The 24,465-nt window shown below is 39.0% G+C and overlaps 1 protein-coding gene across 1 annotated transcript in view; it reads right to left on the minus strand.

Moving 5' to 3' along the window:
• LOC114669188 (E3 ubiquitin-protein ligase RNF123) overlaps positions 1 to 24,465 on the minus strand; it is a 134,304-nt gene that overhangs the window by 95,880 nt on the left and 13,959 nt on the right. Inside the window, exons 4-17 of the mRNA XM_051921033.1 lie at positions 21,820 to 21,899; positions 21,203 to 21,300; positions 19,461 to 19,515; positions 19,055 to 19,140; positions 18,444 to 18,530; positions 16,142 to 16,209; positions 13,769 to 13,894; positions 11,040 to 11,154; positions 9,966 to 10,070; positions 9,579 to 9,704; positions 9,100 to 9,192; positions 8,566 to 8,639; positions 8,354 to 8,471; positions 4,335 to 4,434 (exon numbers count right to left, since the gene is read on the minus strand). Coding sequence (XP_051776993.1) covers positions 4,335 to 4,434; positions 8,354 to 8,471; positions 8,566 to 8,639; positions 9,100 to 9,192; positions 9,579 to 9,704; positions 9,966 to 10,070; positions 11,040 to 11,154; positions 13,769 to 13,894; positions 16,142 to 16,209; positions 18,444 to 18,530; positions 19,055 to 19,140; positions 19,461 to 19,515; positions 21,203 to 21,300; positions 21,820 to 21,899 — 1,331 coding nt within the window. The remainder of the gene's footprint in view (positions 1 to 4,334; positions 4,435 to 8,353; positions 8,472 to 8,565; positions 8,640 to 9,099; positions 9,193 to 9,578; positions 9,705 to 9,965; positions 10,071 to 11,039; positions 11,155 to 13,768; positions 13,895 to 16,141; positions 16,210 to 18,443; positions 18,531 to 19,054; positions 19,141 to 19,460; positions 19,516 to 21,202; positions 21,301 to 21,819; positions 21,900 to 24,465) is intronic.

Below are 24,465 nucleotides of genomic sequence, written 5' to 3' on the forward strand. Positions count from 1 at the left end.
TGGGTTACCTGTACTTATTCATTTTGTCCTGGATCGTTTCATGCGTCTGGATTGTCTGCCGTCTGCCTGTGTACATGAAGACTGTAAGTGGATTCATGGCCATCCTGCAAAGAAAGGAGCGCTCCTGAACCTGTCTTCACCATTTCAGGAACTACCGGTAGGACTATCTTTACATTCCCATTCAATGTGCGGATCTCTTGACTATCTATTTTCATCATTACATTTCATCCATTGCCGTTTTTCATGAACTTTTTCATGATTTACTGTGTGTGTTTTGTTTGTGCTTTATTGTATTTAATGTGTAATCACCGTAAGGGGAACAGGGGTGGTATCGTTGTTTTCTTATTTCATTTGTTTTCATTACATTCTTTATTTGCTGTTTGATTACCGGTTTGCTTTGTTTTTGTCTCTGTTTGCGAGTGCGCACGGGTCGGGTCAAGGCTGGGTGTGTCCCTGGAATCTCCACCATAAAAAATAAATAAATCACGTCTTCTCAACGGTGTGAATCTTAGCAGCACCGGACTGCTACAGCGTTATTCAGTTCTCCTTGCTGCTGATCGACTGTGATACATCTCCAGCTGAGTGTTCTTGTGTTTTCCATTTACTTAAAAGCCTGAACAGCACCTGTCTTTTTTGGCTAATTGCTTTGTTTCTCTCTCCTCCCCCAGAAATTCTCTGCTCCTGTTGGGGGTTGTGCTCCCCTATGATGTTTGTCTATTCCTTAATTGATAACTAACTGCATACTGAGTTCGTTTTACTTATGAAATAGACATGTTTGTTTGAAATGTTTGGATAAAGTTCCTGTCTCTACAATCTCCTGTGTTTCTGTGACCCAAGCGTGACACCCTGCAGTACTGCAGCCTCACTGTCTCTGGGATTCAGCCGCTGCACTCGACTAGCCTGCCAGCGTCAGCGCTTACCTCTGTGTGCTTGTGTGCAGTCAGTTCAAGCGCAGTTGGCTCAGTGATTTACCGAGTTTCATGCACTTTGTACATACTGTTCCAGTAGTTTTTAAAATAGTTTTTACAGTTCATTAGCAGTGTGTAAAATGATCAGTGTTGCAGTAATTGTGATGCTCTTTGCATGAAAAAAACTGTTCCATTAAAATTTCACTTTTTTTTTGTTAATTGTGAAGTTTACTTAAAGTGCAGCAAAGAAGTATTTGGTGTCCAGAGATGCATAAACTGTCACATACCTGGGGGTTAAAGGGTTAAAGCCCCAAGATGCCACTGAAATGAGCTACACCATCTAAGGCTTCTGGCAATGAAAAAGCGCTTGCATGAATTACAGTACATATAGCGGTAACATCAGTATTTTACATTCTAGCACTGCAGGAGACATCGCAGTACAGTATACAGGTTTACCTTTACATTCTTTATTTTTAGGTAATTTATTAAGCTGAGTTTGAAATTAAAGTGTTTTGGGGGCATATTTAGGGTTTAAAATATGAAAATAGGCATTTTTTTAACCACATCCAAAATTCGCGTTTTTTCACAATTCGCGGGTGCTCTAGGAACGTAACCCCCCCGAATTTTGGGGGTGTACTTGAATTATATATAATATATATACATATATATTATATAATATATACATATATTAGCTGTGTAAGCCCATGCTGTAAAAAGAAATTAAAATGCAGAGTCGGCGGTTTTGTTTTGTGGACGTGCTCTCCCTCCTTTTTCTATCAGCTGCTAAGCAAGTTTCTCTCTCGTTTGTCTTTCCTCAGCGGTTTCACTTTGGCGATGGAGTCGCTTTCTTTCAGCTTCATGCTATAGCCTCGCACTTCTGGGCTGGAGAGATAGATGCACACACTTCCACCCGTAGACATTTTATATTATATTATATTATATTATATTATATATTATATTATATTATATAATATGAGTGATTTTGCTACCTGAATGCACATGCCCATCTAACTCATTAATTTCAAAAACACAACACTTGCGAAGGTACTGAAGTGCATGTTAAATGCAAGTACCACCACTTACAAACTACATAGGGTGACCACATAGGGTGACAGAAGTGACAAAAATAAGTAATGTTTGCAGCAAGAAAGCATTCTAAAAAAAAGAATGGAAAAAGTAGCAAAACAAATAATAAGAACCACAGCAATTTATGTTGTATCTTCCACGTAGCTAAGTTGGCAAATTTCTGTTGGTTACTTTTGAAGCAGTAATTTTACAAATACTTAATTTAGCCTTACTGTTTGTAATGAAGAAGAAATAAAACAAACTTGGAACCAAGCTCCTGGTGTTAGTGGAAAAGCAGGAAAAGATCGTGCTATACGGTGCGCTGCAATGTTATGGGTCTACTTTTCATCATCAGAACTGTCTAAAGGAAGTGAGAAGAATTATTGGTGGAAAATGCAAGCAAATAAAGCAAGGTAGCCTGTTTCAGTCAGTTAAAAACCTAAAGCTTAGGAAAAGGTTTGTCTTCTAGCAGAATAATGATCTCAAACCCAAGGCCAAAGTATCCCTGGAGTGGATGAAGGAGGAGTAAAAAAAAGTTAACGTTCTACAAAGACACAATGAATGCCATCATCTGAGTGCAATTGAGAATTTATGACACTAGCTGAAAACTGCAGTGACCAATCTAAACAACCTGGTGCAAATCTGTCTGGAAAAATGAGCCAAAAATCACCCCAGCTAGTAGATACTTACCTCAAAGACTTAAAGCTGGTACTGTTGGCTCTACAAAATATTAGGTGTGGGGATTGAATGCTTACATGAACAGCACATTTCCTTTTTTATGTCACAATACTGAAAACACTAATACTGCTTTGCAATAAAAATATCATACAGATCAAAATATCAGTGTCAGATTTGTTATTCAGTGAAATTACATAGCTGGTCATGAATCTGAATACTTTTGTGAAGCACTGTACATATAATAAAGATCCCATGTCTTTCACCTGTAACACTTAAGATCTGTTGGATTTGACCTGAGGGAATGTGAGACTGTACAATTCTGTGTAACAACAACACGCTGCAGGCAGTGATCCATCATCAACTACTATAAAGTGACTGTAATTATGTTTCACCACTAGTGTAAGACCACTACCATAGTGCTTACAATAATGTATACCAATGGGAAGATGGGTCTATTTTTAAACTAACATGGCTGAAAGTCATTGCTTGCACAAGAACCAATTCACACATGAAACAGAACACGGGTACATGAGTACAAAGTTAAAGTGTACTGCCCGTGAACACACAAAAATAATAGGATTTCAGTAGGCTTTTAAACATCTGTACATGAAAAATCACTGTAGGAGGAATGCTTGCAGACCTTGATGGGGAGAGGAAGGAAAAGGGTGAGGATGTCCAGTGTGGCATAAAGATAAATTCACACATGTAACCACAAACACCAACCCTACGGGACACACAGAAGGTAGCCAATGTTTGAATCAATATGCTCATCATACATCTAATATTCATAACCTAGGCTCGTTAAATTTTAGTCTGCAAACACAACTTATACATGATCATACCTGCCTTTGCAATCACAATAACAGACACCAAAGACAAATCATTCACACGTAGTTTGGCAAGCCAGGGGAATGTTGCGGTCACATTTACATTGCACTTCTACGGTCTAGAAATACAAAACACAGTGAAAGTACATATCAATTCAAACACAAACTGAATTAGAGCTCAAAACTCTTATAAAAAACAAGTGACCACAAGCAAACGACTAGAAGCCTAATTAAAGGATACATAGACATTTTCAATCAATCACGTGGCTTTTACATGATGGCAAATACCTAGTTGTGTTTAAACTCACCTTTTCTTTGAATAAAATCCACAATAACAAGTATATGAAATATTTATTTGGACTATACATAATGTGAAGAGGCAGCACAGTGGTGTAGTAGTAGTGCTGCAACCTCGCAATAAGGAGACTTGGGTTGCCATCCCAGGTCCACCTTGCGTGGAGTTTGCCTGTTCTGTCTGTGTCTGCATGGGTTTCCTCTGATTGTCCAAATACAGGAATGGTAGGTGAATCGGTCATGCTAAACTGGCCCTATTGTGTGTTTGGTACTGTATGTATGTGTGATTTTGTCCTGCAATAAACTGGCACCCAGTCCAGGGTGTGTTCCTTCCTTGCTCCCTATGCTAGCTCGGATTTGGCAACTGGATCATGATACTCCAATTCATTACCTGCTCTGCTTAGTCCTGATAAGGGTCCTCTTGATCTCTAGATCAGTTGTTCATGATAATGTCAGCAGGCACAGTGGGTGATTTCTGGCTCAATACAGTGTTTTCCCCTCAATAAGTGTTATTACTTTGGCAGAAAGAATCAAGGTAATGAAGACAAAGGCTTCATCTCACCTTCAATTCTTTTCTTAAGGCGTTGGCAACCTCGCTCATATGCCCGACGCCGCATCCTCTCTTCTGCGCTCTCCTCCTTTGTCTCAGGTTCAACTTTCCCCTGTAAATGTAAAGCACAAAACAAACTCATTGTGGTAGGAAAGAGGAAAGGCAGCAGCCCCAAATGACATACAACAAATCACTACTGAAATGTTGATACAATTTCTTTTTAGCTTCAAAAATGATTCCAGAGAAAGTATACAAGAGACGAGAGTAAGACTAGGCACAGTCTTTCACATTTGCAGAACACTTCCAAAATATGGTCAAGTCAAAAGTTGAAGGTCTCCATTTTGCTATTTACAGTCATACTACTTGTTAAAAATTCTGTAATCCCCACAGTTGGGAAATAAATACTGTACAATGAAATTTACTCCTGACCAACTTCATCTAAAGTATGTTATAGGATCTTGTAGTACTAGGGTGTTGTACCGTGTTAGCCATTATGAATGTAGAGAAAAGCCAAGCAAAATGACACCTTTTATTGGCTAACTAAAAAGATTACAATATGCAAGCTTTCGAGGCAACTCAGGCCCCTTACATCTTGCCTGAAGAAGGGGCCTGAGTTGCCTCGAAAGCTTGCATATTGTAATCTTTTTAGTTAGCCAATAAAAGGTGTCATTTTGCTTGGCTTTACAGGATCTTGAAAATTAATTTGAAAATTAACTAACACACTTAAGTTCACATCCTTCGAAACAGTTCATATCCTGTAGCCCTGATTTGTTTTTTTTTTTCTATCTTATTTAGGATGTTTTTGTAACATGGAGGTCTAAATTACACACAACCTTGCAGATGTGGCCTCACAAATGTATTATGCATAACTGCTTCATGATATTTACTCTACAAAGTATGCTGCCGATATTCTATGAACTTTTCTTTTTTTATTATCTGCAGTCTGCTTTGAGGAAAGTTATGAGTCCACTATGACTATTAATTTCACCATTGCCAATTTAGCAATGCTGATAGACTTAACCTGCATGTCTCTGGACTGTGAGAGGAACGAAGCACTTGGAGGAAACCCAAGCAGAGAACATGCAAATCTCACACAGGGAACACCCAGAATGCAAACCCAAAAAAAGTTGATCATATTACATCCGTTCTAGCTTCACTTGCCTGGTTACCAGTACAAGCTAGAGCTGATTTTAAAGTTCTTTTAACTTATAAGGCCTTACAGGGGACTTGCAACACCTTACTTAGCTGGGCTAATTATAGCATACACTCCAGGACGTTCTCTTTGTTCTCTCAATCCTGGTCTCTTGGTTATTCCAACAGTTAAGGAAAAAATCAGTTGGTCACAGAGCATTTGCCTACTGTGCACCTAGTCTTTGGAGTGGCTTCCCATTATGTGTTAGAGAAGTTGATCCTTTTAAACCAACACTAAAAACTTACCTTTACTCTCTCCCCGGCACAGACAGAATAATATAGTTTACGCAGTTAAGTGCCAAGAGGATTGCCGTGAATTATACATCGAGGAAACCAAATAACCATTGGCGAAGCGGATGGAACAACACAAAAGAGCTACCTTGTCAGGCCAGGACTCTGCAGTCTATTTACACCTACAGGACAGTGGTCACTCATTCAGTGATGAAGATGTGCACATCCTGGACAGGGAGGGACGCTGGTTTGAGCGAGGAGTCAAGGAGGCCATTTACGTGAAAAAGGAATGACGCATCTCTGAACCGAGGGGGGGGCTTAAGGGTACATCTTTCACCATCTTACAATGCTGTGATTGCAGCCATTCCCCAACTCACTGTGAATGGTACTCCTGGCCATTGATCAATGGACAATTTGCATATCATTGATCACACGGCCCAATTGTTAGTCAATGGTGCTAGATTCGGTCATTATGCCAAGGTACCGTTTATAAGGTTGGAGAAACCTGCAGTCAACTGAGACTGAGGAAGTCACTTGGATGAGTGATGTAACGTATCTCCCTGGAAAAGAACTATGTCCAGATGAACAGAATCAACTTTCTAGAATTTCCTTACCTGGATTATTGAGCATCCATCGAGACTTTACTCCCTTCATTACAACCTGCCTTAGAATTTAATTAGGTCTATTATGTGGAAACATTCTCTCAAATGCTTAATTTACTTTTATTAGTTGCTAACATCTCTTAACATGGTGTTTTAATGTCAAATTGTATTATTTCTTATTCCTTCAACATTGTAACTGTTCATTTTAATTTCTATTTTTTACTTGCTTATTGCATATTTTGTCCCATGTTTCTTATTTGTACAATGTATTGGGACCATCCTTAATGGTGACTTTGCCCTTTAAATTAAGTTGACTGATTGATTGATTTTCCAAATTTATTGTGATTTTTGTGAATTGTAAAGTATCTGCTAATTTACTTATCTTAGTGTAATTTACAAATTTACAAATTTATAGTAAGTTATTAGATTGCACACATTCTCAAAACAACTTAATTCAATTAATTCTGGGTATCCCAGCAGCACTGGGAGAAAGGCAGGAATGAGCCCTGGATATTTCACCAGTCAATCACAGGGCCCACTAGTGCAAACCCTCATTGCTGTTTGAATCCCTGTTCTGCTGCAGTTTGATGATTAGCCTCAGACGAAAGGGTACCCTATCAAAAAGCTTTTCGAAAGTCGAGGTAAATAATATACTTCTCTATGATTAAATACTTTTGTTGCTTCCCCATAATGCTTTAGCATATTAAAGCATAATCTAAAAACCCCAGGTGACACATATCCACAAGCACTCAGCTACTCAGTAACGCTTTCCAATAATCTGTTAGCCTGCAACACACGTTAAGGTACACAGCCTATGGTTCAGTCCTCTTTTATAAAACATGAGAAAACTTTGTAGCATTCATTAAATAAATAGTTTTGATGGTCTACTGTAATTTTTAAAAACGTAACATAAAGGCACTGTTTGTATAATCACTGTATTCTTCTTTTTTACTAACTTATTTGGCCTCTTACTTTTGAACTGAAGTTTCAGAGATGTCTCTAAGCTTATGCTCAAATTTTCCCCATTTTAATGATCCCTATACTTATTATTGTAGCAGGTTCATTAAGATGTCTTCTGCTAGATAAGCAAAAGTCAGGGACTGAAGGTATTAATGACTTAAATAGAAAAGTATTAGCCACACAGACACTATGCCAAACCCACGTACCTTACTAGTTCGATCCTGAATGTATCACATCCTTAAGATTTTGACTTCCCTCTCATCTACAGTACCAATCAAATCTTGTGCACTTCCATATCGTGGCAGTAGAATTCTCTAGCTCCCAAAACAACTGCACTCGTCTTAGTTGCTATGTATAAAGAGCCTTTAAAGTGAAAGGCCAAAGGTCTGAAATGTATTTTCTTAAGTCAAAGTTCAACTAGACATTCAAATGTTTGATGCAAACCCAAGATAACATTTGGTTGAATGTTACTACTGATGCCTGCCAATACATTTGTAAAACTCAAAGGACTGACCCAGCGTTTCTCAACCTATTTCCGACCCGAGTTTTCATAACAGTTTTAATCGCGTCCCCCCTAACGTTTTTTTGAAAGGAGCCCACTAATACCAATTTGTTCTTTTTTAATTAATGATATATCATAGATGCATATTTTATTATACCTACTTAACTTTTATCGACATTTATCTAACTCTATATTTATTTTTCTAGTATCGGAATGTAGTTAAAAGTTAATTTGTTTTGGTTTCAATAGATGTATTTTTCATTTTTTTGATTCTTGTTTTCTTTTTTTCACATCTTTGCGCTCCCCTTTTTGTTACTTCACACCCCCCTAGGGAGGCCCACCCCACAGATTGAGAACCACTGGACTAACCCATACACACTGTTTTAGTTGGTTTTGCTACTGCTTAGGTAACCATTTTCTTGTCCTGTATTCTTGTCCTCTTTTTCATAAAGTAGTTTTTATAAGTCACAGAACAGAATGTACGGAAACTGTATGACAAAAATAAAATATTAAAGAAAGACATCAGAGACCCTGTCACTGGTCACCTCTTTGTCAAAGCGGCTAGGCCACCAGGTGGTTGGAATGAGCTCCTCTAGACCAGCCTCCTTCACCCGCAAGGGGGTTTTGATGTAGAAAAACACCACAGACCGAAGCACATCAAATGTTCCAGATGTTAAGGAATTGTAACAATAATGCACAATGAAACAATCTCCTAACTGTGTAGGCATGACCCAATACAAATTGTCAAGAAGGATATAGGACATGGCTCAAGAGGTATTTCCGTGACTTCTCATGCTTGAGGACTGCTGCTGTCAAACGCAAGAAATGAATCTAAAATTAAAAAAAAAAAAGAAATTGTGATTTTTATTTTTTGTTTAAATATAACATGTTTAAGAGAATACAAAACAAAGCCAGCTAAATGGTAGCAAGGGGTGCAAGGCAGGATTGTATGTTAGACAGGGCGACGGTTCCCTGCAGGTACATTTAAACCATAAAAATTTAGAAAGTCACTTAACCAGGTCCCATGTTTTGCACAGCAAGAAGAAACACAAGCTGCCTGGAAGATGATGCCAACTCCACAAAGAGGGCATGTCTTCAGCAAGAAGTGCACAATAAATCTTTGAATGAATAAATTTGAAATTAAAAAAATACTATAATGACTGTAGTTAATGGCAAATGATTCCATCCATGAGCAGAGGTGGGAAAATGGCTGAGAAACATTTTGTTAAATAACATATAAGTAACTTAAAAAACATGTTTGACAGGTATACAATGCAGCTTAAAACTGTACCTGGAACCCAAGGTCAGGAATTATGGGAGAGAATCTGTAAGCTCTCAGAAGAGACATCATAAGTTGCTTCAAACATTCATGCACCTCATAATCCTAAAACAAAACACAATTCTACGTCACTTTCTTTCTTTCCTTCTTATGTCAGCATATCTTTCTCCATCCGTATGACCTGCATGCTACAGTAAGTTGGTACATACTGCAGGTCATGACAAGAATTTTTCAAATCACCTTATTTTTTTGTGAAGTGGTGAAGACAGAAATGTACAAATCTCAAAACATATCTTTCAAACTCCAAATTTCCAGAGTCAGGAACAGGAACTACTGTCAGAAATGTTACAATACAGAATTTTATGATAGAAAGCATATCATTCAGTCCATCAAGCTCATTTGGTTAACTAATCGCCGAGATGCTGAGGTGATTCTGTCCTTAGTAAGATCTGAGCTGTCCGCTACTACCTAAAATATGTCAGAAAACTAACCTCCATCAAGAGCCACATCATGTCCAAAATTTGCTGAATGAGGGGATGCTCTTCCACAGAGCCACCTCCTTCCAGAATGCTGAGCAAAAACTTCATGAGAACATCCTCCACTAAGTACACTTTACACTGTGAGACAAAGGAAACAAAGATGAAACAATGTTAATTTCACTGTTAGCTCCGCAAAGGTCCAGAAGCATCAGGTTTGGTGAAAAGAGAAAAGGAAAAAAAAAAAAAGTAGTTGTCTGCATCCACCAAATAGCAGTAGACACATTCACCAAGTAAATGGTCAAACAGTCTAAGTCTTACACTGAACTAAGATCCAGTTATCAAAAAAAAAAATGTCTTGATTGAAAAGAAGACAAAAGAGCTACAGTCTCCGACACTCACCATGAGAGGGGCAAAATGGTTAAAGATGTGTGCCAGTGTCACCAACACTGTTGGCTCACCATGAAGTTGCCACACAGCAATATCCTTCTCTACTATTCTTCCTTCCTGAAAAGAAGACCAAGTAAAGTATGTTACATAAAGCCAGGTATGGGAATGTTGCCTTCTAGTGGAAACTGCTACATCCTTACTGAAAAAAACGATTCAAAGTAGCAACTGCTGTAAACTCAAATGCACTTTCTAATTCCAAACCACTATTCTCATGTCTCCACTAAATTCCTTCTTTCCGATTATGAAAAGCATTCATTCCATCAGTACGTCTTCTCCTTGTTTCCAGAACTGTGACGGCTTTCTTGTGATCCTGAAGATAAAATCCAGCCCCAGCATTTCTGATGTCATTACGCATGTATTTCACTGTGTCAGTATATAGTAATGGACATCACACAGTTTTCTATATATCATCTTGATCTCTTCCACAACAACAACATTTATTTATATAATGTTTTCATACAAATGATGTAGTTCAAAGAAAATTGAAAAATATAAAAATAAGATTAGGCACTGCTAAGAAACAAAGAAAAAAAAAACGAGTGCTGAAAAAAAAAACCAAAATCTGCAGGGGTTCCAAGACAGCAAGAAGTTCACTAGTATCTTGATCTTTTCTCATAGGTTGAACTTTCCATCTCTGAATATATAATTCTTAAACACACGTCTCATTCTCTCCTGACTTCTAAATATTATTTGTCAGGTTCTGTTGGTTTAACATTATTGTACCAGACACAGGTTCAAGACTTAATGTTCCAGTAACAATTAAATAAAAAACAGACCCTTACTTGTTTTCTCTTTGTTAACCTTTCTAGCATGTACAATATGTAACAGACACAGCTTTTCCTAGTCTGGCCAGATACAGCAAACAATACATACAAAGATAATGTGGATATGAACTATACTCCTTAGTGACAGCACACTTTATGTCAAATGATCTGGGAGCATTCCCATAATTCACCCAATAGGCTTTCTGTGAGAAAAGACTTTGTGACCTCTGGTCAAGTAACTGTAAAATGCCAATGCCTTTACCTGACAGTCAATCTGGGTGGACAGCACATTTTTGAAGTATCCCAGTAGTTTCTGTGCCTTTATCAGATCAACAGTAGGTGGGTCCTGCATAGGGCGATATTCCTCTACTGGATATGTTAAGTGTTGTTAAGGGAAAAATGAAACAATGCTGGATTTCAGAACAAACACCACCATGGAAGTGACACTATAGGCATACGCTCGTCCACAGAATTGAGTTTGAAGACTGCACTTGTCTCTCTATTATATAAAAACATCCTGGGACGAGACGTGACTTTTTTTTAGAGAGATACTTTCAAGTCCCGTGAGACAAGAGATTTAACCACACCCAGGGCCGGAAATAAAAGACAAAGAGTAGATGACAAAGTACTGTAGAATGTCGTAAACAGGTTCAAAAACATTGGTGCGATACACATGCAGAGCAGGAATGGTGATAATGAAAGTACTAAAATTCGAAAGTCTCAAAAAAATGATAGTAAAGATCGCATTAGCGCAAACAAACGGAAATAATTATTCGGTGAAATAACAGAACAGCAAAAAGAGATCAAATATATTGTTCGGATTTAAAATTTAAGTCAGAGACTTGTAGATTGTTTAATTTACATTTACATTTACATCATTTAGCAGATGCTCTTATCCAGAGCGACTTACAACAGTGTTTGTTAGTTTTTTTCGCATACCCCTTGGGGTCAGAGCGCAGGGTCAGCCATTGTACAGCGCCCCCTGGAGCAATTACAGGTTAAGGGCCTTGCTCAAGGGCCAAGCAGAGTAGGATCTCTTTTGGCACTGACGGGGATTTGAACCGGCAACCTTCGGGATACCAGCACAGATCCTTAGCCTCAGAGCCACCACTCCACCCATGTTGCCATCAGGGAAAAGTGTTGTTTCTTGCCAATGAAGAGGCGTATCCACGAGAATAAAAAGATTTGTTGTTTGGTGAAAGTGAAATCCACATACACGAGCAGCAGAGACGTGAAGCGGCTGGCGCGTAGTGAAGACCAGGGGGGTTGACGAGCAAAGTGAGCAGGGGCTGAAGCCCCTTAATTAAAAAAAAAACAAAAAAAAACAAATGGCCGACCTCTTGAAGTAAAGGACAGAAATACTCTAGACATTGACTTTTCCAAAGTTCTGCACACTTTACCCAGGAACAACAGGAGATAAGCCCAGTTTACACTTTTATCTGAACTGAGGTCGGGTTAATAACGTTCAGCCGACATCACAAGGGAAGCACTCCGCTTGCAGCGTTAAGCAACAGTCTCTGCACAGCTGACTAAAAGAAGTAGCTCTTCTATTAGCTCATACTGCAAGATCGCTTCTGAGCCAGATGTTGCAGGTTTACAACTGACAACTGACCATAATGCAAATCTACAAACTGAGATTCTTCGTGGTGCAAGTCCACAGCAATTCACTTGCCGATGACGGTGGGACTTGCATTGTGGACAAGTGGAGTGTAGTGGCGGTGCTATGCAGAATAGGTAGGGGCTGCAAGAGTGAGAGAGAAATCATCTGATGTCACAAGGAAGTGCAATGCTCATGGTGTTCAAATATGGTCTCTGTGCTGGTGACTTCAGAGTCAGAGGTCACAAGTTTGCTGCTGGCCACCAATAGTTACCACAGTGTAAATCTTCAGACTGAAATGCTTCGTGGAGCAAGTCCACAGCAATTCACTTGTTGACAAGGATGGGATTGGCACTGTAGACAAAAGGAGTGTACTGCTGTGACTGTGTAGAAAAGGTTGGGAACTGACAGAGAGATCAGCTGATGTCACCAGGAAGCACTCACTGACTGAAAAGAGTTTTCTTATTATGTCACACCTTTAGGAGACCACTTCTCAGCCAGATGTTGTAGATTCACACCTGGCCATCAGCAGTTACCATAGTGTGAATCGTTAAACTTAAGATGATTTGTGTTGTGAGTCCACAGCAATTCAGATATCTTTTCTGGCTCTTTTCAAAGTAAGATTTGAAGTCCTACCAAGTTAAAGAAAACTTGATGTGACACAGGGTGTATCATTTCATAATTGTCTCCAGTGATAAGAGATAGCATAGACAAATATGCTACACACTCTCTTTGTAGAAGAAGCAAGGTAATATAGACATGGAGGTTAAACAAATTCTCTGTTCCTTTGGCACCCTTGAAAATATGCTCCTCTGTGCCACTGTTCTTCAGTACGTCACTGAATACTTGACTCCCTGAAATCTGAATAAAAATAATAGAATGCGACTAGTTGGTTAACTTTGTAGCTTCCTGTAAATTGCTTAAATGTATTTTCTGTGTATTGATTTTTTAATACGTTGATTTAGATAAAGGCACGAACCACCAAATGATCACAACAACACAATATTCAACATATTAAATTATTCAATGTGTGAAATACATAAAAATGCACAGTGCCTCAGTACATAATATACACAGTAGCAGCATCTGGCACATCTGTGTGTTGTATGTTTGACCATTTAATAACAAATATTATAGAAGATATTCTTATTCTTCCTCCACTTCTTATCATCACTGTATGCCTGAAGTGCCCTTATTTAAGTCCTGTTACAATATCAGAATACAACTGTTTACATACAATACATTTCTTAAAATTTGACTACATCCAAGTAAATGATTTTTCCAGTAAGTCTAAAGTATAAAATTGTACCAGTAACTCTGTCTAATACTTTGGCCACTACACCACATGACTATCCCTGTTAAAAGAGAAAAATACTTTACTATATAAAGGATATCGAAGAGGGCGGCTACCAAAATTAAATGCTACAGACTCCTTGAATGAAAGACTGATTGCTGGAAAGTAGGCTACACCAGGCCCCATCTTGATGTTACTGAAAGCCATGCCCAGACACTGGCCGTTCCTGCAAAGGGACAAAAAAAGAAGAAGCAGTTACACATTCACTTCTCAGTCCTTACTTGGGGTTATAATATATGTAAGCTTATAATAAAAATTATCAAATGGTTCTGTGTTATAAGCTGTAGCTACAAACATCTGTCTTTCAAATTTTCTGTGGAGAAAAATGCCAGGCCAAGCCTCTCAAGAAAGTTTGAAGTTACAGTAGTTGCTCACTAAAGCTGTTACATTTTCAAAGATGGAAGCACATTTTCTTTTAGGCTGGATGGAGGAAGTAAACTGCATCATTGTTCATAGGTGGTGTTTGGTTGAGAATCACACCACGAACCCTCTCAGGTCATGCATTTTGCAATGTTGTAACTGCCAGTGGCCAGCTGCAAATCTGCAATGTCTGAATTACAAAGATTCTCAGAAGACAGCTTGGGCACACTGGGACTGCCTTTAACCACTAAAAGTGAAGTACTTCCTGCTGGCAACACCTGAGCTCTCTCTCTCACTCAACACCCACCTTTTAGCCAGCCACAAACCCACAACATTTGGATTACAAAGGCCTATACAGTAGCAGTTTCTTCACAGTGAGAGAAATAAAAGAAATCTTGTGCCGATGCGTGACTCTAAACTACAGATGAAGTGCTTCCTGGTGACAGCAGGTGGTCACAGATTACTATACGGAAGTGATGAGGTCCTTTACTCTGCAGCATATTGGCAGTCCAATGGAAACATTCTTCTCTCATGGCAATTGTCTGCCATGCCAAGAATTTAAAGAGGAATAATTATCGTAAAAAGATGTCAAAGGAGCACTTCCTCAGAGTTGCTCCAGGATGTATTAACATCACATTAAAAACAGTTCCGTGAAATGAGATACAATTTTTTTTAACAAAACTTAAGAATGTGATGAACACATGTTTAAGTACACAAAGTAATCCCTGCCTACTCCTCACATATAACCATTACCACTGGTCCTCTCTAAAACAGGTAATGCCATGATTAGGGAATCCATTCCCGGGCTCCCGGATTCCCGGACATTTTTCATTCCTGCATTGCCGGGAATTAAACTGCTGTAATTCCCAGGAAAACAGGAACAGCCAAGCTCGCATATATAGCGTATAAAAGTGTAAAAATCTACCAAGAAATAACAGAGTTATAGTTGAAAATAATTAAGTGGCACGGTTTTTTGGCCCACAGTGTAGTGTGTTGCCGATTAACAACAGACCAGCAGAAAGTCAATCTCCCGGCTGAATGAGCACAATGGACTGGGAGGAGTCTGCACTCTGCAGCGCACGAATACCGGGACGAGGCAGAGTTCATTGATGTCTGTGCTGTTGACAGCTTTGAACAGCAACTTGAAATTGCAATGCGTCAGTCTGTTGCATCCGCATTATCTGTGCCAAGAAACTTGCCATCACAGAATGATGTTACAAGAAACAGGATGCATCAGTAAAAGCTGAAACGGTGGTGTTTCAGAGCAACGGCAAGCGCGGACATTGTTTAGAACAAGTGTAGTGGTATCTGATGACTGTGCCGCCTACTTCAGTGGAGGCAGAGCGTGCTTTCTCAGCGGCTGGCATACTCTGCACGAAGGTGCACTCTCGCCTGGACGACCGCACGCTGAACACGTTGTGCTTTCTACGCTCTTATTACCGCAACTAACTAGATACATGTACTTATATGACAGCATGAACTGCTTGAAGTTAAGGTTAGTCTTTTATTGGTGTCAACATATTGCAGTAGTTTTAGTAAAAATAAGTATCGCTCGTTCTAAAACCGTTCACATGCGAGATGCCCGTGCACTGTGTCATCCCCGGGAGCCCGGGATTCCTGAATTCCCGGGAATGGATTCCCTAGCCGTGATGTCTATGTGGATGGTTGAGTTGCCCATTTCACAATTAGAAAATACCACAGTTCTTGCTCTCAGTTCCTCTTGTTCCCTTATGTTTTCTGTTCCAAGAAATTGTATCTCCCTTTCAATAATGTTCCCTATTACTTTTCAGAACAACCACCAGAATTACTTGGAGGAGGAGATCTCCAAATACAACTGTTTGTCATTTTCTCTTGAAATAGCACTTGGAAGGTATGTCTCTTCTCCACCCTGGCAAACATTTGTGAGCTGGGCAACTCTTACCAGTGAAATAAAGACGTTTTTTTTATTTTCACCCACGTGCTAATTCCGAAAAAGCTATTTGTTACCACTCTGAATTCTTCAAACTTATTCTCAGGTTAAAGGACTCAATTTTGAATGTACTGGTTTACTTACAAGTAAAATGAAATATTGCCTTCATCCAGGTCTATTAAACAGCTCACAATGTCTCCTGCTGCCCAGGACTGTTGGAAACAAAACAATAATATGTAACAAGGAAAAAACTAAGAAGTTCTAATTCCTATGCTTAGTGTTTGAATATAAGAGATAACGGCAGCACCTCCGGCACAATTAGGAACTCTGTAATTATCAGGAACTTCAAGGAGAAGTGCAGCTCCTCTACTTCATGTTGAGGCATTTTTGGATATGTTGGGTATCTAAAGAAGACTGGTGCTCACTAATGATGTAAACAGCAAAGCCCACTGGAAGGAAACTATAGGGCCACCCCAGGGCATGTTGGGAGGCATAGACTGTATTTATATCTGCTCTGGAAACACATGATGGAAGCTTTGTATGACTTAGATGAACAGATTACCTAACAAGCAGTAGAGAAACTGGCACAGTAAATGCCCATAGCCTCATTAAAAAAGTCTCTGTGTTACCGTTTTCTATAACTCGGGCATTAAGGTTTGCTTGAAGTATCTCAACTATGGGATTAAAAAAAAACAAAAAAAGAAATACTGCATATACAATATTAAATGCCATGAAACACAGATAACTAAAACAGGAATAGTATATTTACTCCAGTACTACTAAAATAAAGAGGCAGGCAGGACAGCCAATATGAAAGCTGATGGAAATTGTAAAAGATAATGCACAATCGAAACCTAAAACTGTCTGAGAATGCATTAAAGAAAATAGTAAGATAAACTAAAATATAGGACACTAAACCAATGAAAATAATAAAAAATGAGCCATAATTACATATTTCATTATCTTTCTGATTGAAAAAAAAAAAACACAACACTTACATATTAGTCATTTTGATTACTCTTCTGCCTTTGTATGAAACAAAATACAGGGGGTCCTTGGATTACAACGTCTCAACATATGACGTTTCGAGTTTACAACGCTCACTCCCATAAAAACGTAAAAAAAAAAAAAAAATTGAGATGCAAGTGTTTCAGCTTACACCGTTAGCACTGTACTTACAGACTACATGGGTGAACTAGTTTGGTTGCGCGCAGTGGAAGAATATGCAGTAACGTGGCATAGAAGTGAGGGAGTTGGCGAACTAGTTTGGCTGTGTGTGGGACAAGTGTTCTGTTTGTGTTGCTTTGGTTAGCGACTTTTTGGCCCTTATCATGGCTCCTAAACGAAAGTCAGAGTCTTCAGATGGTAGTGCTTCAAAGAAGAGGAAAGCCATCACGATGGAAGTGAAATTAGACATTGTAAAGAGATCAGAAGGAATAAAGGTAAGGAATTTTTTTTTACACTCATTTTTTCTGTTACTACAGTACAGTATATTTATGTCCTTTTCCTTTTTCTGTGGCTTAGTTGTGTTTTTATGTTCTAGATTATGATTTTGCAAATGTGTTAGGATAGGTAAGTGACTTAGGGTGTGTTTCGACTTACATCAAAATTTGCGTTACATCACTGTTGTGAAATGGAACTGTGTCATAACCCAAGGACCCCCTGTATGCAAATTGCCAACCATACTTGAAAGAGAAAGTTTGGTATTTTTAAAGGGGATTATGCACAATTATTGTATGCAGTCATTTGACCCAAACAATTGCTTTGTTATGTGAAGCTGTACTAAGCAATGTGACAAATTAAAAATGCATCTCTCATTTCCATATTAGTCAACCACTCTTTATTCATTAAAGCACATTAACAGCAGGCACCATAACAAGGTACTTACAGTGAAAAACATGTCTAGATAAACTTATTCTTATAACATATATAATAATTGTGCTAATTGTCAATATGAGAGCTTCAAGATGATGTGTTCTTGAAACTCAAACCATCTAGGAAATTTTTCCTTAATTTTAATTCTCGAGTTACGCCATTAAGCCAATCACAGAGTTTATGTAATTTTTATTGAGATGACGTGTGTCACAACTGTTGCAATTTGTTTAAAATATTGCATAAACCAACTATGCACACACAACAGTGGATATGAAATGCAAGCAGCAGAAAACTAAAAGATGTGCACAAACAATATGGGAGTGGTGCACAAAATGCATGAGGAAAGCAGAAATGGAGCATTGAATGCTAAGGAAATCAGTAAGGTGACTTCCAAATAATGACTCTAGTTATGCAGCTCTCAACAAATTTGGCTTCAACGCCTTGCAACTCTAAATTGAATATGCAGGTTTCGAAAAACAAATACACTTGCATTGTTTCAAACACAAGGATGCAAAATTCTATTATTATCAAAAAAAGATTATGTAAACCTTTATGCAACATCTGTCCTTACCTTGCCATAGTTGGTAGTGGTAACATTCCACTTTCGTACTCTGTTTCCATCATAAGCATACGAGTCCGGCGTGTCTCCTACTCCCTCCTAGTAAACAGGAAAAGCAAAAACAAAGAAAAAAAATGAATAGGAAAATAGATTTCTTGATTATGCTTTGTTCAGCTATCCATTAATTAACAACTCATCTACAACACTATTGAAGAATTTTTTGACAGGCCTCCCCAAAATGGATCTGTAACTTCTAGATGCCACTTTGCACTGTCATGGATGTTAATTTCAACTGCTTAACAATTAGCAAGCTGAACCTTTAGCTTTACCGACACCATTTTGTTTCCATTATTGAACTGGAAGATTCATAGCACCTGCACACCACCACCATAAGGACCCCCAATACAACAAAAGAATGCATACAAAGATCGCACAATTTTATCATGTGTTCTGATATAACAATAAAATAAAAGAACACACAAAGAGCACAAATAAGTATAAAAATGTGGCCCTCCAAAACGTTATTTTGAAATATGCATAAAAACAGAGTTTGGTTTAATAAACGGACTCATTAGAAAGGTGTTTTTTCACAAAGGTATGAGGCAAGTAAGAAAGCTTCAGACCTCCTGATTAAACCTGCAGTTCAAAGTGCACCATCCAATTTGCATCAGACCCTGAGAGGAGATGAGAACTTCGTAGATCCATTTTCCTACAAAAAAAAAATATCTGTGAGAAAAAATACAACTTCAGTCTGTTAAATGATTGAATGAACAGCCAGAATTAATGGGTTGTAGTTGCAAAATCTGCATCTTTCAGGACTAAAGATGTTCAACCAACTGAAGGCCAATATTGACATTTCTGTTCAGTTTACCTTAAGATATTAATCACAAAGACACAAATATCAAGTATTTTAAAAGATTTCACACAGTTTTCAGTTGGCAGATTTCAGTTTAAATGAGCATGCACATATAGACAAAGCATGGTATGCAATATTAGCCTAAAGGCAGCTGAGCTACAAGGAAAATTTACCTTTAAACACACAGGTAGTTGCTCTGATTGAGCTGAAATTACTGTGTCCAATGACCTGAATAAAACACACAAAAAAAAAAACACATTTCCACAGATTACAGCTCTAACTCTAAGGACAATTTAAGATATCATGTTGCTTATCTCCTTAGGCCTAAGAATAATAACATTGCGAGTTGCAACTTGAAGCAAACTGATGTTAGAGCATCTGACCAAATACGCTCTTACTTATTATCGCAAACAGGCGGCACGGTGGCGAAAAATTGTCACCAAAAGGCTTTTTACCTGAAATGAAGGCTATTAGGACTCAGAGGATAGGCAGACAGAGTTTATTGCTTTATTGCAATAAAACAACAATAATAATAACACGGACTCAACCCAATACGGCCAAATTGAGCTGTGCCCTGAACATTTCAGAACTCAAAGCTTATATAGTAATTTCTTATCACTCCGACCTCGCTCAAATTAGCTCATTCGCTGCTCCCTCCGACTCCCCTCTGCACCTGCCCAGCCGATACCTCGAGTTCTCATGGGAACCATTATTATCTCCTGACTTCCCCCTGCAGTTGGCCTCCGGTATTTTTACTGTCTATTGTTCATCTTTATTTTCTGTTTTGCTTATTTTTTGCTTGTCATGTCTAAATTATGCTAAATCTAATGCTTTAGAAGGTGTTAATTACTTTTATGTCTATTTATGCTAATATATGCTATATAATGTATGCTAATATATACATTTTTATCTTCCATAGCGGCACAGTGGTGCAGTAGTAGCGCTGCTGCATCTCAGTTAGGAGACCTGGGTTCGCTTCCCGGGTCCTCCCTGCATGGAGTTTGCATGTTCTCCCTGTGTCTGGGTGGGTTTCCTCCCACAGTCCAAAGACATGCAGGTTAGGTGCATTGGCAATCCTAAATTGTGCTTGGTGGGTGTGTGTGTGTGCCCAGCAGTGGGCTGGCGCCCTGCCCACAGTTGGTTTCCTGCCATGCACCCTGTGTTGGCTGGGATTGGCTCCAGCAGACCCCCGTGACCCTGTAGTTAGGATATAGCAGGTTGGATGATGGATGGATGGATGATCGCAAATAAAAAAATATGAACAGATTCTGTTCACAATTTAATTTACTGTGTTGTACCACAAAAATAAAAACAACATACCACAAAGTAGATTGATTCCAATACGAAGAAAACATCTGTAACTGCAGAATATTATTTCTGATTAAGGTGATTTGAAATGTACTATTTTTGCATCTTTTAGTTTGATGAATTGGATTAAGCAACTCTGAAATTATGATGTTAAACCAAAAATCTGTGATAATAAGTAGTTGTGTAACTTTCTTAATCCAGATCAGGTCACAAAAGGGCTGGACCCTATCCCATCATGTACTGGCTACCAGTCTATTGCAAGGCAAACACACACATTCACACACAGTTAGGCCAATTAAGTGTCGCCAATTCACCTAATCTGCATGTCTTTGAACAATGGGAAGAGACCAGAGCACCCGGAGGAAAGCCACGCAAACACTGGGAGAACATGCAAACTCTGCACTGGAAGGACCTGAGATGCAAGCCTGGGTCTGCTTACTGGGAGGTAAAAGTGCTCCCACTGCGCCACCATGCTGCCTATTTTAAGTAATCAAACGCCAATTTTTTATTTTTTTATTTTTTTTTAAACCATGACGAGAGAATAAAAATACATCTAACAACATTAAGGCCAAAAAAATGTAAAAAACAGATACATATAAACACTTACCCCAAGCAGATCATCATCAACTAGCAGTAAACCCTCAAACCCACTGTTGTGGTCCAGGACAACAGTGGGTGGCCCAAGTCTGCCATCTACAGTCGGCTCTAAAAACCCAGAAAAGCACAGAAAAGGGAATCAGTGACCAAACCATACTCACTTTAACAATACCAACTGTAAATGTAAAAGAAGCTACAGAATGAAAAAAACGACTGCTAAATTGCAAAGAATATAGCATGGGGCAGTAAAAATAAATAAAGAAAAAACAGAAACTAAATCAAGAAACTAGTGCTAAAGTTAGCTTTCTACTTTGGGAAAAAACATGAGAAAAACACTAAACTATAAAATGTAGCAACAGTCGACCCATTTCAGTGCATCCCTAAAATGAAGAAAAAAGCCAGCAGAAACATCTGGAAAGAAATCTTAATCTTGACCACATTGCTAAGCACAAACCAGAGGCAAAGACTGCCTTGTTGCTTCAATCTTGGGTTGTTAATTACAACTAATAGGAGATTTGTACCGAATCCTTAGGATCACTAAGTCCATCTTACTAAAGACAGCTGGGAATCACCCACTGATAGCCAACATATTTTAGGGGAGATAAACCTATAGCTGGTGTCACATACCTTTAGTTTCTTCTGCAGTTTCTCCTTCACCGAGCAGCCTTTCTAGGTGATCATTTAAACCTTGAAACGTCAATGGCTTCCTAAAAGGAAAAAGAAAAAAAAAGGTCTCCGGAGTGCCAGTCGATTAAACATTTTCTTCTCAAGGACAGACCTTTAAAACTTTTTAAATATGACAGAGTCTACACTGCGCAGTGGGTAGCGCTGCTGCCTCGCAGTAAGGAGACCCGGGTTCACTTCCCAGGTCCTCCCTGCATGGAGTTTGCATGTTCTCCCCGTGTCTGCGTGGGTTTCCTCCCACAGTCCAAAGACATGCAGGTTAGGTGCATTGGCGATTCTAAACTGTCCTTAGTGTGTGTGCTTGGTGTGTGGGTGTGCCCTGCGGTGGGCTGGCGCTCTGCCCGGGGTTTGTTTCCTGCCTTGCACCCTGTGCTGGCTGGGATTGGCTCCAGCAGACCCCCGTGACCCTGTAGTTGGGATATAGTGGGTTGGATAATGGATGGATGGACTCTACACTGACATTATTCTTTAACTAAACCTTTCACAAGAACCTCATTTTCACATAACAGAGAAACTGTCTGTGTGGTGTAATGTGTTGTATTACTGAGCAAATAAAAAAAAAAAAAAAAAATGAGATCTGTTTGTTGCATTGCACATTTTTGCTCATGCAAGCCGTATATACAGGTGCTGGTCATAAAATTAGAATATCATGACAAAGTTGATTTATTTCAGTAATTCCATTCAAAAAGTGAAACTTGTATATTAGATTCATTCATTACACACAGACTGATGTATTTCAAATGTTTATTTCTTTTAATGTTGATGATTATAACTGACAACTAATGAAAGTCCCAAATTCAGTATCTCGGAAGATTAGAATATCAATTAAGACCAATGCAAAAAAAGGATTTTTAGAAATGTTGGCCAACTGAAAGGTATGAACATGAAAAGTATGAGCATGTACAGCACTCAATATTTAGTTGGGGCTCCTTTGGCCTGGATTACTGCAGCAATGCGGCGTGGCATGGAGTCGATCAGTCTGTGGCACTGCTCAGGTGTTATGAGAGCCCATGTTGCTCTGATAGTGGCCTTCAGCTCTTCTGAATTGTTGGGTCTGGCGTATTGCATCTTCCTCTTCATGGGGTTAAGCTCAGGCAAGTTTGCTGGCCAATCAAGAACAGGGATACCATGGTCCTTAAACCAGGTACGGGTAGCTTTGGCACTGTGTGCAGGTGCCAGGTCCTGTTGGAAAATGAAATCTGCATCTCCATAAAGTTCGTCAGCAGCAGGAAGCATGAAGTGCTCTAAAACTTCCTGGCAGACGGCTGCGTTGACCTTGGACCTCAGAAAACACAATGGACCAACACCATCAGATGACATGGCACCCCAAACCATCACTGACTGTGGAAACTTTACACTGGACCTCACGCAACATGGATTCTGTGCCTCTCCTCTCTTCCTCCAGACTCTGGGACCTTGATTTCCAAAGGAAATGCAAAAGTTACTTTCATCAGAGACCATAACTTTGGACCACTCAGCAGCAGTCCAAAGGCGAGACGCTTCTGACGCTGTCTCTTGTTCAAGAGTAGCTTGACACAAGGAATGCGACAGCTGAAACCCATGTCTTGCATACGTCTGTGTGTGGTGGTTCTTGAAGCACTGACTCCAGCTGCAGTCCACTCTTTGTGAATCTCCTCCAGATTTTTGAATGGGTTTTGTTTCACAATCCTCTCCAGGGTGCGGTTATCCCTATTGCTTGTCCACTTTTTTCTACCACATCTTGTCCTTCCCTTCGCCTCTCTATTAATGTGCTTGGACACAGAGCTCTGTGAACAGCCAGCCTCTTTAGCAATGACCTTTTGTGTCTTGCCCTCCTTGTGCAAGGTGTCAATGGTTGTCTTTTGGACAACTGTCAAGTCAGCAGTCTTCCCCATGATTGTGTAGCCTACAGAACTAGACTGAGAGACCATTTAAAGGCTTTTGAGTTAATTAGCTGATTAGAGTGTGGCACCAGGTGTCGTCAATATTGAACCTTTTCACAATATTCTAATTTTCCGAGATACTGAATTTGGGACTTTCATTAGTTGTCAGTTATAATCATCAACATTAAAAGAAATAAACATTTGAAATACATCAGTCTGTGTGTAATGAATGAATCTAATATTCAAGTTTCACTTTTTGAATGGAATTACTGAAATAAATCAACTTTGTCATGATATTCTAATTTTATGACCAGCACCTGTAAATCATAAAAAAAAGGTAATTTTAAAAATGTTTTATTTTGATTAGTTCAGTACTTCATTTACAAGGTCACCAGAGATTACCCAAGCAGCACCACATAAAAGGCAGAGGCTTACCTTGGAAAAAGACACCTGTTCAAGGCCAACAGCATGTCTTTGGACTGCAAATTAATTTATCCAAGAATCATTCCCTAGGCATCACTCCAGCCCAGTATAAAAAAAACATGTGAAAACAGCTTCAACTCTTCAGCGTTTGATTAAAAACAAAATAAACACAGTGGGATTAACCAAGGTAAGAACACAGCAGCAAAGAAGGGAAAATGAAATTCTATAACCCCACTACACCTGAACTTGTAGTGGTTCCTTCCTTATTATGATGTGGGGTCGCTTCTTCCCTTTCCACCATGAG

This window comes from Erpetoichthys calabaricus, chromosome 18, assembly GCF_900747795.2.
Source record: "Erpetoichthys calabaricus chromosome 18, fErpCal1.3, whole genome shotgun sequence".
NCBI classification, from domain to species: Eukaryota; Metazoa; Chordata; class Cladistia; order Polypteriformes; family Polypteridae; genus Erpetoichthys; species Erpetoichthys calabaricus.